This window comes from Halyomorpha halys, unplaced genomic scaffold (assembly GCF_000696795.3).
Source record: "Halyomorpha halys isolate HHAL.00 unplaced genomic scaffold, Hhal_1.1 Scaffold119.1, whole genome shotgun sequence".
Taxonomy (NCBI): Eukaryota; Metazoa; Arthropoda; class Insecta; order Hemiptera; family Pentatomidae; genus Halyomorpha; species Halyomorpha halys.
Window position 1 is genome coordinate 95 of NW_027106557.1, and position 15,664 is coordinate 15,758.

General features: G+C 30.8%; 1 protein-coding gene across 1 annotated transcript in view; it reads left to right on the forward strand.

Moving 5' to 3' along the window:
* Positions 1–602: 602 nt before the first annotated feature.
* Positions 603–15,664, forward strand: part of LOC106678020 (uncharacterized) — a gene marked incomplete at its 5' end in the record, with an annotated part of 18,662 nt that continues 3,600 nt past the window's right edge. The window contains 7 exon segments of the mRNA XM_067044941.1: positions 603–741; positions 1,487–1,555; positions 2,639–2,689; positions 4,902–5,100; positions 6,075–6,134; positions 7,605–7,707; positions 9,167–9,267. Coding sequence (XP_066901042.1) covers positions 603–741; positions 1,487–1,555; positions 2,639–2,689; positions 4,902–5,100; positions 6,075–6,134; positions 7,605–7,707; positions 9,167–9,267 — 722 coding nt within the window.

Consider the following 15,664-nt stretch of genomic DNA (forward strand, 5'->3'; position numbering starts at 1 on the left):
TTGTGGGGGAGATGAATAACTGTAAGTTGTCACGGTCTGACGAAAATAGAGCCGAGGATTAATAAGTTGATAGCACCACACCAGGATCATCCTTCTAATTACGATGATTTCTAATGTTGTAACTTATTAAATTATATTCAGAGTTCAATAAATAGTTTAATAATTTCAAAGTTCATGTTTCTAATTTAAACCTTTGCTATATTTTTCGAAACATTAATACATACATATTTCCCATTAATTGCTATTAAAATTTTTAAAAAAATAATTTCCAGGGGGCCCTAAGTAATATATTTCCTGTTTGGGAACCACCGGTTTAAATAAAGTAAGTAGAAACTTAATTTTGGGCCAGAATCAGCCAAATTGCAAGTTTAAATTGATGGGATCAAATCATTTTCCATGAAGGCTTAAGTCAAACAATGAAAAATATAGTTTCAGTGTCTTACAATATGTAGAGAATATAGAAATCAACTTGGTTTTTGTTTTAATTAAACCATAAAGCAAACTATGAGAGAGGACGGTAAATATACGAGAGGACTATTTCTAATCTTGTTAGGTATACAATAATATTATTAGTAATTATAGCTAAAAACTAAATATTTCAGGGAAATCGAGTACGAAGAACATAACATGAGTTCAGACTGGACGGCCGAGAATCGATTCACCGTCACTCTCTACAAGAAACTACTCTCAGGAGCTGTGGAGACTCTCTCCTGCGACAGTTCTGATCGACTGGGCTTCAAGGTGCCGATGTCTCCAGTTTTAGGCTAACTTCCAAAAGAACTTATTCATAGCTAAAACTATTCAGTAAAGGTTTCCTATTTGGAACACAATAGAACTTATTCATAGCTAAAACTATTCAGTAAAGGTTTCCTATTTGGAACGCAATAGAACTTTCTGATTTGATAGTCGAGGTATTTCGACCCGTTCCTAATTGAGTGCTAAGTTACTTCTTCATTATTCTGTGATTTCTAAAAACTAAGCTGTACCATTCTAGGTCATCATTTACATTGAGCCCTGCTCTCGGTCATTTATATCAATATCATGTTTCCAATCTCTGTTGACTAGAAGCTGAAAGAGAAAACCTCTTTGGAATTTCTCAGTCTCTTGGGTGAGGAAGTCGACTTATTCCACCTAATGCTATAAAAATCAACAAGAACACCAAATAGACTAAATTTAATTTTATAATATGATCCCATAAATATCGACTGCTGTATTTCCTCAGCGGAAAGATAAAGAGACCACGGACATATTAATATTGAATGTCGAATTGATAAGGAATGGTTATATTAAGAATCAGAAGCCCAAAAGATGATAAAGATCAAACCCGCCCAGTATCATGCTACTTGCGACCTGTTCCTAGAACCGAAGGATATTTTCTAATAATTACTTCTTCTGTTCAATTATAATTATTGAGGTAGATAGTGTAGGCCTCCGTGCGAATCTGTAAATATATTCATGAATGACATTTGATCTCTTTTGTTTTCAGATCATTCTCCATAACCCGCATGAGGTTCCAATGATCGGTCACAGAAGGAACATTTGGAGCCCAACAGAAGTTAGTACCTATCTAATATTGCCTGCTTTATTGAACTCAGTGTTTTCTGCTTATTTCTCTCTGAACCTCAAATTCTCTTTCTTTACTTAATCAAACGCACTATAACAATGGTTCCTAGCCGGAGTTGCGCGAAATAATTCAGTAATAGGTCTTCACTGGGTCATTCTCCACCAACTCAATACAGTTTTTAACCTTTCCATTTCAGATTTTCTGCAAATTTTGCACAGGTTTTGAGTAGATATCCTAGCATTCCTTAGCTTTTGCTGAAAATACGGCATTTGATACCCTATTTGTATCAAATAATGATGTAGGAGTTCCGCCATTGACCTAATTTTACGATAGGGTTCCGCCATTTTCCAATTAATACTGAACTGGTTCCGCCACCAAAAAAATGGCGATAACCACTCCTTTACCATATAAATTTTCTTTATTTGTGCTATACAACAATGTTATCATATAATATAAAACCGTTGTACTAGCCCTTCAAGTTAAAGAAAGTTGTAGATCGAAGCAGTTTTCGCCGGGTCGATATTTTTGAGAAAAACTGGTCAACATGGCGGACTTACTCCGCCAGTACTACCAACATCCTAATCGAAACAATATTAGGATAGAGACTAAAAATAAATTATATACTGAACTTTGGATCTAAAATCGTAAAGGAGGTCCAGTGAGTGGTTAAACCAGATATTTATCTTTATAACATTATTTCCGATAGAGCGTGCTATTAGTTTCTCTTCCAATTTTGAAGCTTATTTATGGCTTCCAGTTGAACAAGTTACTTAGCTTTTACTTAGTACAAGTTACTTAAATTTTACTTAGCTTGAGGAAACAATTTCGCGCCTGCTTATTAATAGACAGAGATCGTCGGCTCTGCTACCTTAGATTCACATTTAATTCTTTTCTTTTTTCGACCAAGACTCCCATTGGAGTCCTATACTGCCTAACCATGGTTGGGGGTCAAAGTTTTTCATTTTGTGGGACCGCCACTCAATGAAAAAAGTCAACGCCCCTGGCCGGATTTAATTTTTACTATCCTTATTAAATTGTGATGGCATATTGTTTATATTTTCTTATTTATTATAGTTCAAAGAAACCACCATAGCGCAGTACTTCTTATTGACGATGGAACGTAAGGTATGTTGAAACCTTTCTTACAAATAGTAATTATAGAAATTTCAATTATTAATTATTTGTTGAGTTAATTTAAAGTAATTTTGACGTCTTACTGTCGGTTATAAATTTTAAAAAATTGTTCTTCTTGATGTTACAGAAAAATAGATTAGAAGAATAATGTTGATGTCAGGGCATAAATAATCAAAATATTTTGATCTAAATTTGTCAATAATTTAGTAAGGATAACTGAGAAACATTCCTAGCATGCCCAGAACCTTTCAATTACCATTGAATCTTGTAAGGACTGAAGAAGCAAGAGAACATCCCACAAATATATCTGATGAGAGGGTAGCGTATGCACCTAGGATAAGTTAGATTAGGAGTAAAGGTAGTGTTCTGATAGGAGGGAACCATATGCACCTAGGATAAGTTAGTGAATTTTAACTGTGATAGGGTTATAACATTCCTTTGAAGACAATACAACATCTTCTGCACAACTCTCGTTAAGAGAGTGGTAGGAGAGTACCAGGTAAGTTTCACAATCTACTACTGGCCTTCAAGGAAACCAATAACAGCATGTAATGAAAAAATGCACTTATACCTAAGGAGAAACTTTAAACCTTGTCAAATTTAAACAGATTGGTCAGGCCGCTTATGACAGATGTCTGCTACTGTCTAAGCAATCAGGGTTATCAAATAAACTTAAGTGTAAACAAGGCCCAAGACATCTGGCACTCTAGCAAGCACTTCGTTTGATCAGGCAGCTAAAAGTGCAGTGAGAAAAGCTTGAATACAAACAAGAGGAACTTTATGTAGAAAAAAGCACACTTACACTAGCTTATTCCAATGATATATATGTATATATATATATATATACTGCTAATTATGTAATTAGAAGATCTTATAACCGATATGTTAACTGATGTTCTCACTATTCTAGAGGTCCCATTAATGAAGTCGGAAAGAAAGAAAATCATTGGTCAACAATGATAAGGCTAAGAATATGTGAACTAAAAACTGTCAGACCGGTTATCCAAAATGATAGACACAACTTTGAGGTAATTGAGAGATTCAAGTATCTAGGATCAGTAAAGCCTGTGGATAACAAAATGAAACAGCAAAACCTTTTTGCCACAAATAGATGTTACCGTATCCTGAAGCATAATGAAAAGTTGTTCACCACCAAGGAATCTGCTCTAGTACAAATTACTTAGAAGATCAGTTAAGGCAAATCGATTGAATATAATCAAAACATCGGCGATGAACAATACCACCAAAAGGGAATTACTAGTTTTTGAAAGGAAAATATTATGAAGGATACATATATATAAATATAGTGGCTCGATCAAGCAGAATGAGGTATAATCCTGAACTAATTAACCAATAAAAGGAAAGCTAGATGTGGAAAACAATATTCTGAAAGCAAGACCAATATGAGTTGACCAAATCGTGCGGATAGAGAAGTCCTTAACCACAAAGAACCTGCTGAGCAGAGGACCAGATGAAAAAAAAGAAGAAAGGCGGAAGGAAAGGATAGATATAGTAAGTTCTAACACCTGAACTCTTGGAATTAGGAATTGGTGTGCTGCAGCCAGGATAGTGGAGAATTGAAAGTGGCTCTTGAGAGAGGAAGGATCTAGTAATGGATTGTACACATCAGGGTGGTGGTGAATCACTGAATCTTGCTAACTGAAAAAAAAGTTAGGTTAAAAATTAATTCGGCCTTAAAGGTGTAAATAAACAGTTCAAATGTTTTGTGAATTGCCAAATTGTGCAATAATCAAGGTGGGTGCAGCTAAGATGTAGGGTTTGGATGGATTTGGTAAACAAGAAAACAGTGACAAGACTTTGAAGTGTGTGTTGCTGAATAGAAAAGTGTGTTACAAAACATTCATGACTGCAAGTATCTATCTGAAGAAATTCGAAATACTAGGAACTTTGAAAGAAAAAAAAGTTCAACAAAAAAGAAACAAAATGCACGGAACATGAGATTGATAGGTTTTGCTTTCCAGGTTTTAAGACCCAATAAATTTTAAGTTAAATTTCTTTTCTTTTTCATTTCAATGTTTACCGCTAAAACTATTTGATGTATTGCAGTATGTCAAGGGGCAATCTAGGAATAAACATCCTCTCTATAATTTAATTCCATCATATCCTAATGTCCAGGGTATCCTCTCATACAGAATTACTCAGAAATGTAATCAAACAGTTAAAAAGTGACATTTTGGTGCAGCTTGAACTGATTGTGGAGCCGAAGCTGATCAGAGCTGACGAAGAACTGAGCCTGTTGCCAGCGGACCACCGGCGCTGTTACTTCCCAGGCGAGAGGCAGCTCAGCTTCTTCCTTCACTACTCTTACTCCAACTGCCAACTTGAGTGTGTCACTAACTTAACTCTAAACGAGTGCAACTGCGCTGACTACTACATGCCCAGTGAGTATAGTTTCATAAGATGTATGAATAGATAAAATAGACCTAAATGGACCAAATAACCAGCAATATTTTTTCAATAATGAAACTTAGGTAATAATTTTTTCATGTTCATAAGAACCGAAATGAGCAACATTCACCCAAATTTTGGGGGACAATCTCCCCCTGGAGGAGGTCTAAATGGGTGAGGGCCGAATATTTACAAAGTAATTAGCTCAAAAAGAGTGGAGTAAAGTATTGTTCATTATAGTTTGTTTGCAAACTGAATGAGGCCACTTCCGCCATGTTATAGTCAATTTTATAATTTTATGGCAATTTAAGGTGGATAACAGCGAAAAATCAGAATATTTTGTGTAACAATATTATTTAAGTAAAAATAAATAAATTATCTACTTAGTAAGAGGGACTTTGCTATGGAGGATGATAGGGAGGGAGTGACATCGCCATGGGTGATGATTGGGATAGTCACACTATTGTGGAGGATGATATGGAGGGAGTGACATTGCGGTGGAGGATGATTGGGATGGTGTCACACTGTCCTGGAGGATGATAGGGAGGGAGTTACATCACTACAGGGGAGTGATATAGTTGTAGAGGATAATGGGTTCAGAGAAAGGGAGTGAGTGACTTTCAATACTTGGAAAACCTAAAAAGTTGGGTAAATTCCAAAATAATAGTATAGACTACAGATATATTCATGAAAGTAGCAAGTTCCAAGGGAGAGGGGAACATCCTTACAAAATTTTACATATTTTATTTATATAATGGATAATGTTTTGGAACTGCACTATTGAAACTTCACTTTTGTTTTTGTCATTGGTGGTTAAATGAAGAAATTTCGATAAAAACTTTTACTTAACTTGTAAATAGCATATACTCTTTCTGAATACCTCATACGTTGTACACCACTGGTCATGTTATTTCTTAAATAAGTTATTAAAACTATATCTGTCGAATGTGACCAAATTATGTTTCAGGAGTTAAAGGGACAAAGCTATGCGACAGATCTCACCTTGGATGCATTTCATCGGTCTTAGGTAAGTAGAATATATAATAATTTGTTGATTGTAAACATAAGATATTCCAATTTATGTATTGTTCATTTAGGAGATGCTGAAGTAAGCAAATTGCATAAAATAATAAAATTGAAATTTTTTATTATCATAGTATTATCAGCATAAGTAATGCTGCAAAGTCTCTAATAGATTTCAAGGTCTTGTTATTATTTGTGTATTGTCTTCATCTGTAGCTGCCTGGGCATGATGACTGATTGAACTGTCATAAAGGCTTGTGATGTGAATCATTTTAGTGAGAACATATCCCTCTTCAGTTTACAATACAATATTATTTGTTAAATAAATCATTATTTTAAAATAACTAATTTCTTTAAGAAATCATTCAGAATATTAGACTGAGCATGAACAAAAGAAAATAACAACTTGAACTATTTTTAATTGTAAGTGCACAATATTTTTAAATTGCTATCCATTGGACATTTCTTAATGCTTCATCTAATATTCTATTTATTTTTTATTTCTCTCTTTTTTGTGTATGTTTTTGTTTAATTTTTCCTACAGTAGCCAATCAATGTTTTGGAATATTCCTAAATTAAATACAAGTTTTGTTATATTTATTCTAATATGATGATTTATTTTAAGAGTGGGTATCTGTAATCATTCAAACCAGGAATTTTTAATTGTAAATTTTGTTAATAAAGTTTTTATTATTATTTTTTTAAAAATCAGGACTAGCTGGAAGCTATATTATTCTCAATGTGTAATTATATTTAACATTATTATATTAAAAAAATTATAAGCACCTGTTTTAAACTCTAGTAAATTTGAACCCTGATAGAGCTGTTATTGTTCTTGAAATAATTCTTATCACAGAAGTATATATTGTTTATATCAATGTGGTAGTTTCATAATAAAATAGGAAAAAGAATAAATTTTTAAAGAAAATATGTAGAAGGATTAGCAAATAGAGATAGATAAAGAATTCCAAAAGAAGATAGCACAAATAACAAAGGATTTACTGAAGGTCAGTTCTTTAATGGTGTATATATAAATTAAAAGAATGAGATCTTTTATTTTTAAAGTGAATAGAGGAACGTTCAGTGAGGAGTTGGGAAGATGTTCTTGTTCTAAGGTTTTAAAAAAGAAAGACTCAAAGATATGGCCATCAGATAAAACCACTTTAACTCGTATCAACAGGAGATATTAGAGGTACTTGAAAAAGCAAAGATAAATCCTACAAAGTAATTCATGAGTCTCACCTCTAGCCCAGAAGATAGGCTTCCATAAAACATACTGCCAATATTAATGAGGAAGAAAAAAAGAGAGGGTAATAGGAGCTTAAAAATGTGGTTATTCTAGAAGAGGTGTTTTTTACAGACAAGTACAAACATATTAAGTAATTTTCACGATTTTCTGCCTTAAATATCACTTTTCTTTTCTCTTTATGTAAATAAAATTTATTATTATTAGTCATGTACATATTTGTTACAGAGGACTGGAAAAGGCGAGGAGGAAATATTTGTAACTGTTTGAGCTCGTGTAACATTATCGAATACCATGCCAAAACTTGGTATACCTACTCTCCAGATCCAGGGTAAGACTACGATCTAGGGCATGTGTAATTTTATCTCAAAATCTAGAGCATATATAATTTGATGTCAATATCTACTGCTTATACAATTTGATATAAATGAGTGCATATTAATATTACTCTTACAATAAGAGAAAAACTATAATCAGGAGTAATCAGCAAGTGGCCTCTCATTAACTTTTTTCTTTAAAAATCATTTATTGATTATATTAATTTTATGAAAAACAAGGGAAAATAGTCATATTTTTCACATTTTTCTTCTACTTAGGTTTATTAATAAGCTTTCTGATTTGGTTATCTATGGTCCCCTTTTAACCTGGTTTTGGCATTATTTAATTGGTAAGTTACAGGCTGTAAGTTATCGTTTAGCATCTCCAAGGTTTATTCTGTTCCTACACTTGGTCCCAGAGTTCAATTCTTGATGGTTTTTTTTTCTATCATCTAGCCAGTTCACCCCTAAATAGAGTGCAATCAATCAAAGATTCAGGCATACTTTTTATAATAATTTAAATTTTAAAATCACACATTTCAGCCATAGTTAAAAAGGCAATAAGATTCTTGGTTTCATTAATAGAACCATTCTTAATTTCAAATCTACATATCCTCTATTACATCTTTGTCTGTCCATGATTCTTCCAATTTTAAAATAATGCTTTGTTGTTTGGAATCCATATCGGAAAACACGTATTGATGCATTGGAAAGTGTAAAAATGTGTTTGCTACTTCTTTGGTTTCAGGAAACTGGTACCTTTGATGAAACTCCATATATCTCTTATTATATCACTATATTAATAAGTTCTAATTATATATTCTGTTATCTAACGGTATATATTATATTTCATCTATACATTTTAAATTTCAATTTATGCTAGTAATTTATATCATATTTAGGTATGTTCTATGTATAAATTTGTAATTATATTAACGTTAAATAATTTATATGTGTTTGTATACATATGAATAATTTGAAATTTTTGTATAAATATAACTGGGTTCATCCCAAATAAAAAAAAAAAATAAAAACAGCAGGAGGAGCATCATACTAGAGTTGTCCCTTTCCCTAGACCAATTGTCTTCTCTCTCTTCAGTCTATCCCTATCTTCTCGAAGGCCTTTTTGACTCTCAGGTGTTCCCTATGTTTTTAATTTATACCCAGCACCTTACCATACATTCTTGATAAAATATCCGCTGATTTTTCATTTAGGGCAAAGTCTTTTATAAATAAATTTATATACTGTCACCAGCTAGACATTTTTCGAAACCACTTTCATGTTTGTTTTGTCCACATCCTCTGTAGAGAGAGCATTCATTAAAGTGAATTAAGAAAAGCATCGTTCTCTTATCTCTAGTACCAATTCATTAAAATTTGTATCTTTAAGAGGCTGATTCTCAAGCAGAGACTTCAGCATACAATAAAGATTAATAATTTTTAAAGTTTAAATAATTGATTATTTAATTTCAGAGAAATAGTATGGAATGACACCAGCCTGTCAGTGATGATAGAAGACAAGGTTTTCTTGGTAGCAGAAAAGAAGCCGATGTACACCAAAGTTGACTTTTATGGTACGTTTTTGATATGATGATGGACATAATTATAAACTCTTTGCTTCTTTTGGCTTTGGTAGAAAAATAGTTAAAAAAACATGTCCTTTATTATTATTTTTTTTTAGTAGGTTATCAGAATATTTCTCATAAACATTAGAATTCAGATTCTAAAAATTAAATCTAAAGAAGAAAGACACTTGATTAAACACATTGTGCTGCCCAACTGCATTGGATTGCTTTACACGCAGCATACTTATGGCTAGTAAAAAACATTTACTTTGAAACCTATATATGATCATAGTATAAAATTCCGAATTACATGCAAGTGATACATGATTATTTATTTTTATTCTTTTCCCTTTATATGTTTTCACTTTTTTTTTTTCTCTTTTTATTTTTCTTTAGGTATACATTTTTTTTTTTTTCGTTATTTAAAATTTTCTCTCTTATTAAAACATAACTCTTTTTTATTTTCTTCATCAAAAAAGTTAAATTATCCGGATAAAGCCTTTATAATGATAATGACCTTAAGTTTGGAAGCTCCTCAGCCCAAAAGTTTTAGTTTCCCTCTTCATACCTATGAAGGGCCAAGCAGTCGGTCTGAAAATTCTTGACAAAAATATTGTTTACAATTATTTCAATCTTTTCACATAATAAAATCACTTATGAAAACCATCACTCTTCTTTACTCATCATAAGCATTTTTTTTGTTATTGAAACAAATATTATTTCTTTGTTTGTGCCCGCTGGTACTGTGCCCCTAGGCTGGGAAGGTTGGTGCCTTGTGCAATAACCTGCCCTAAACTAGTGTTTTTATAAATTCAATCAACAGATCTTAGTGAGAAGTGTCCATTAAAACTCAACTTAACTGAGCATGAATAGGGCAACATGCGATCTTGAAATCTCTTCCTCTTCTCCCTCAAGATTCGTTGAGGTTCCATTCCTATCCTCAATCATTTAGTCTTCCTGCATTTATTTTCATATTTTTTACAGATAGTACTTACTGGAGATGTTAATGTTATCAAAATAATAGAATAAGTCAAAATTTTAATGTTTTAAAAAAAAATGAGAGATTTCATAATAATAACTTTAATTCATTACAATTTTCATACAAATTTATTCTAGATTAAGAAAGAAGAGGTTATTTTTTGCATTTTTCCTACATAGAATATATTACCAATGCCATTCAGTTCCCTAGAGGGATCATTAATATTGATTCTAATAGAACTTATTCAATTAAATGACTTATAATCAATTTGTTTTTTTACTAGCCAACTGTGGGGGACTCTTCAGCCTCTTCTGTGGAATGAGCATCATCAGCATAGTCGAAATAGTGTACCATGGCTCCTTCAGGATTTTAGGAACATTATTTTATAACTGGAGGCACAAGGACAAAAATTAGACTTGATATAAATTTAATATTTGCAAAAAACAATCTTAAATGCCCAAACAAAGTCATTACTATACTTCAATTAAGTTTAGAGGATTCACAGCTCACAATTATGTATTTTACACCTTCATATGTTCTTACCTTGGGGCCAAATATTCTAGGTAATGGTATTTTTTATGATACCTTTTTCTTCAGGTCATTACCTAAGTGCTCAGGTTCCCTCTAGTTAAGAAAAGTAGCAAATATATTAGTTTTGTCTTTTATTATCTTCTCTCCTTCCTCACCATTCGTTAATATGAGGTTCAATTTTATTGAATGAAACAATAAAATCAATCATTTCATGCTAAAAGCCTGTCTTTGTCTTCATTTCTGAATAGAAGTTTGTCTTTGATGGATAGCGGTTGATGGATTCTGGAGATCATTTCCAGAGACAAGCTGTCTTCTTCATATATTATAGTATGATGCACCTATTATTTTCTTCCACCTGTACACATGGGCTTTGTTTCGTAGTAAGGTAGATCTCTTCTGTGATGAAGAGAGGAAAGTCTTCATTAAGGCTATAGAGGCTGGCATTCCACTTTAGCAGGTCACTCCTGTTCTTTGTTTGATAATAACATTGAGAGGTATATCCTCCTCTCTCCTCCTAGGACCTGCACTGTCAGGTGAGAGCACTGTCCTATATGCTTGCAAAGTTTTGTATCCAAGAGGAGGATGTGTAATAAAATATTCTCATCCAAAATTAAATAATACTGAGGAAAAAGAATAGCCCTGTTTTAAATCTAAATAAAGGTTGAAGTACTCATAGCAATAACCTATTCGAATTATATTTATTAAGTTTGAGCTATGCTACTCTGAAGGTACAAGCCAGGGAAGGGTTTCTGGGACCTCAGCCCCCCTTTTCTTGATTTTTTTTTTACTTTAGAAATTTGATATTCAGGTACATTATCTAATAGATCCACAGAGATCTCTACATTACATATACAAGAAAATATAAATAAACAACTCAGTATTTACATGTTCATGAAATTATTAGCTGAACAGCATAAATATTATTGTAATATTTTAAAAATATTATACAGCTTTTGGTGATTAATAGAATTATAATTTTATTTTTTTAATTTATGTAAACCTGATGAATAACACCTTGTATTCTACTTTGTCTCCAATACTTATCTTCTTATTATCAGATTCTATGAGCATACAACACTTTACTGTAATAAAATTATAAGTCAGTTTATATAAAAAATAAATATTAATATAATGGTAAATTACTATTTTTGTATACAGAAAATAAATAAATGGTTGTAATATTTATGTTTAGAAAACTATTTTGCAACAGCAAACTCTTTCTAATTTTTGTTATTTAGTTTTAAATTGATTATTTTTAAATTTATTTAATTATCCTAAACAGTAGCTAAAAATTGTTAATGGGTAAATACAACTATAGCTCATGAGCTCAAATGAACAGTATGCTTCCATAATAGATATTTAATATCATATTAAAATAATAATGATTGTATCAAAGTTTCAATTTGAAGTGATAACTGGAGATAGTTAGTATTTCCTCTAGGAGCTTTCTCTCCTATTTTTTTAAAATATTTCTTCAGGTATATTTTTCCTCTTTTCCCCATAGCCATATATAATCCAGAAATATTCCTAGATTTTTCTACCTCCTATTATATAAACATTACTTATTTCTGTATAAAATGTGTATATTAATATTTTATTTAATAAATTCATTTTATTAGTTATGATTGCTACCAATTTTTTTGTTTAATGTTACAAATACATTAATACATCAATGTTTGGCTAATTAAAATAAAATAGGAGAGGGAGAATCAGAGAAGCTTTTATTTAGATGATATTTCTAAAGAAATGGCTGAAATTTATTATTCATAAGGAAAAAGAAAGACTAAAAATTATTTAATAAATAATAAGATTTATCTTCTTTTGAGCTAAATAAAAAAATAGGAACTGAAAAAGAGAAACTTTTTAGATTAAAGAAAATAAAAAAAAAAATATATTACAAACAATATGTATGTAAGTATAAACATTGCAATGATGATCGTATATTAAAGTAAAAATACAGATTTAAGAAATAAAATTGAATAATGGTATATATATACATCAATAGTTTACTTCACAGTGGTGCTAAGTATGTTTTTACTAGCTTCATAAAAAATATAATTAAAAGTACTCTCTTTTTGGGAAATTACATTTTTTCAAAAATTTTTTAATCGAATAGATTTAGCTATAAAATCTAATCTGTTCAATCAAAAAATGAATTGAAAAGTTGTGATTTTCCTTGAAGAAAGAATCTTTTATTTTATGTTTCATGAAGTTAGTGGAAATGTACCTAGTACCATTGTGTAGTAAGTCATCCATATTTATTAACAGTTTTCACGATAAATCTTTTTTCAGACCATAATAGTAATTTTAATATAAAAGTGGCTATCCATCAAAGATAATGAGGTGGTATTAGAATATAAAAAAATAATAACAATACATATTAGGAATACAATATAATGTCAATCTGTGTAGATACCAATTTTCATAGTAATACTTTTTAACAAAAATTTAAATAAGCACTGAATATTACATTATCATCATTTTATTTGTGTTTTGTTCAGATTATTTAGTAAATATATTAAACCGGACCTTGTGTTGAACTTTCCTCTTTTTTTCCCCTCTTTGAGCCTGAAAAGGGAAATTCTCCCACAAAGTGGAACCCCTGGGGCTCTGTTTCATCAGTAGTCATGGTTGCAGCCATGACATTCAGACAGAGGAGTAGATGCCTCAGCCCTGATTTCTAATATTATAAGCAAACTTTTACCTGTGTAGGTCAAATATTGATTCTTAACTCTTAGCCTAGAAATTATAGCATGATATCTACTGTTTTCTATGCACAGTACCCTCTGTTCACCATTCCTTAGAAATGAAAAATACAATGATTTGTAAATATAAACAGATGGAGACTTCTGTTGTCTAGGGCAAAACTTGATAAATTTATATTATAGCTTCTATTTTGTAACACAAAATGTTTTTATAGACCTATTTGATTTTGCAAATTCTTTTTAGTTCTGACCTTTGCCCAGAATTAAAACTATTTATTAGCTCACCTTCTGAGTTGATACAACACAACAATCTTTTAATGTGAAATCATATTTAAATTAGAATAAAATAAATGAATAACTGTAATCATGAGCTAATTCGTGCATGCACAAGATTAATACATAAAAGTTTTTCAACACTTTGAACTATTAAAACCGATTTATAATACCATAATAGTAAACAATTAATGCATTCTACATTCATTCAATTTTGCTTTATACTACTAGAGAGATTAATTTTTAGTTTGAAATATCAAGTTCTTCGTGGCCTTTTTAAATATTTATCATACAATTATCCACTTCAAAAGCCTTAATTTAAAAGATGAATTTCTTTAAGTTAATAATGTGAAGTATTTTTTGATGGTCAACTTCACACCAGAAGTGAATTTTTTATATTTTTGAGTAAACCATAATTTAAGATTGACAATATCCTGTAATTTCTTATTTAGTAATTCTCTTTGGTTTGGAACATCGCTTATAATATGTATCACTTTTTGACATTATTTATGTATTTTTTTTAAATTTTGGCCTAAATTGGACATTTTAGAGTAGAGACGTTTAAAGTGAAATGGAAATCTAATTGAATTATCTCTGCTGAAGATTTTTCCAAATTTCAGAAAATAGTGTGTGGTGATGAATGTTTGTTTATATTCTTTATTTGAAAATTTTAAGTTTTAAGTTTTTTTCAGTATATTTCTTATTGGTAAAAGTGCTACATGAGATCTCTTGAGTGTTACCAAAATTCATACATTATGGAACTAATTGCTATTGGTTATCTTAACGACTTAGATACTTAAACATGCCTGATAATTTACTCTTTGTTCTTAATAACAACAATGTCTAGTTCGTAAAACAGTTTCATTCTAAAGATGTTACCATATTTTATGATGAGCTCATGGAATTTCAGCTCTAATTAGGTGTCAGATAATTTGAGAAGGTTAAAAAACATAAGGTTTGTTATGACCAACTGTGTTCCCTTGACTAATATTTTGTGCAAATACCGTAATGCTCAAAAGATCTTCACAGAAACAGTCTCTAACTGTAGAATGTGACTGCTAGATTCCCTATGGTTATCATAGGTTGTCGATAAAATCTATCTTCCTGTTGATAATACTCGTGGAGAACCACAAAGAATTGATGTTGAGGACCATGTCAATAATCTTTGAACATGAATCCTGACTACCGTAAGCTTAAGAAAAGTCATTATCTTATTCAAATTTAAAAAAAATGTTTGGTATAAATTAGATTGGTTTCAAAACATTTACCTGCATTATTCCAATAGAAATTGAATATTCTTATTTTCAAAAATGGTTGGAGGTTAGTTACACTCCCGGAATTTGACAACTAATTTTTTTTATTTTTCTTCCAAAACAAGCATCAAAAAAGTCAAATAGTTTAGTCTACATTTTCATAAGATTAAACTCTAAAGCATTAATTAAAAAAAAAACTTGCAAAAATAGCACTTTTGAGTCCTAAAATATTATTGGGGAAGCAAAATCAGATACCAAAATTATATTCACTTTGTTTATTGTTTTCATAAATTTGAAGTTTTTAGACCTGTGAAATTGACCATCAATTTATATATATATTTTACAAGTATTTTCTGTGGGTTTTGTTTAAAACCAAGATACAATTATTTAAAAATCCATGTTTTAGTTATATTCAGATTGATGTAGCAGGATGATGAAAATCATGAGAAAAAATTTTTGGAAAAAGCAAATCTTTTTTATATACAAAAAATTAATATTTATAATACCATAATAGTAAACAATTAATGCATTCTACATTCATTCAATTTTGCTTTATACTACTAGAGATGTTACCTTTTTCTTCAGGTCATTACCTTTTTGCTCAGGTTCCCTCTAGTTAAGAAAAGTAGCAAATATATTAGTTTTGTCTTTTATTATCTTCTCTC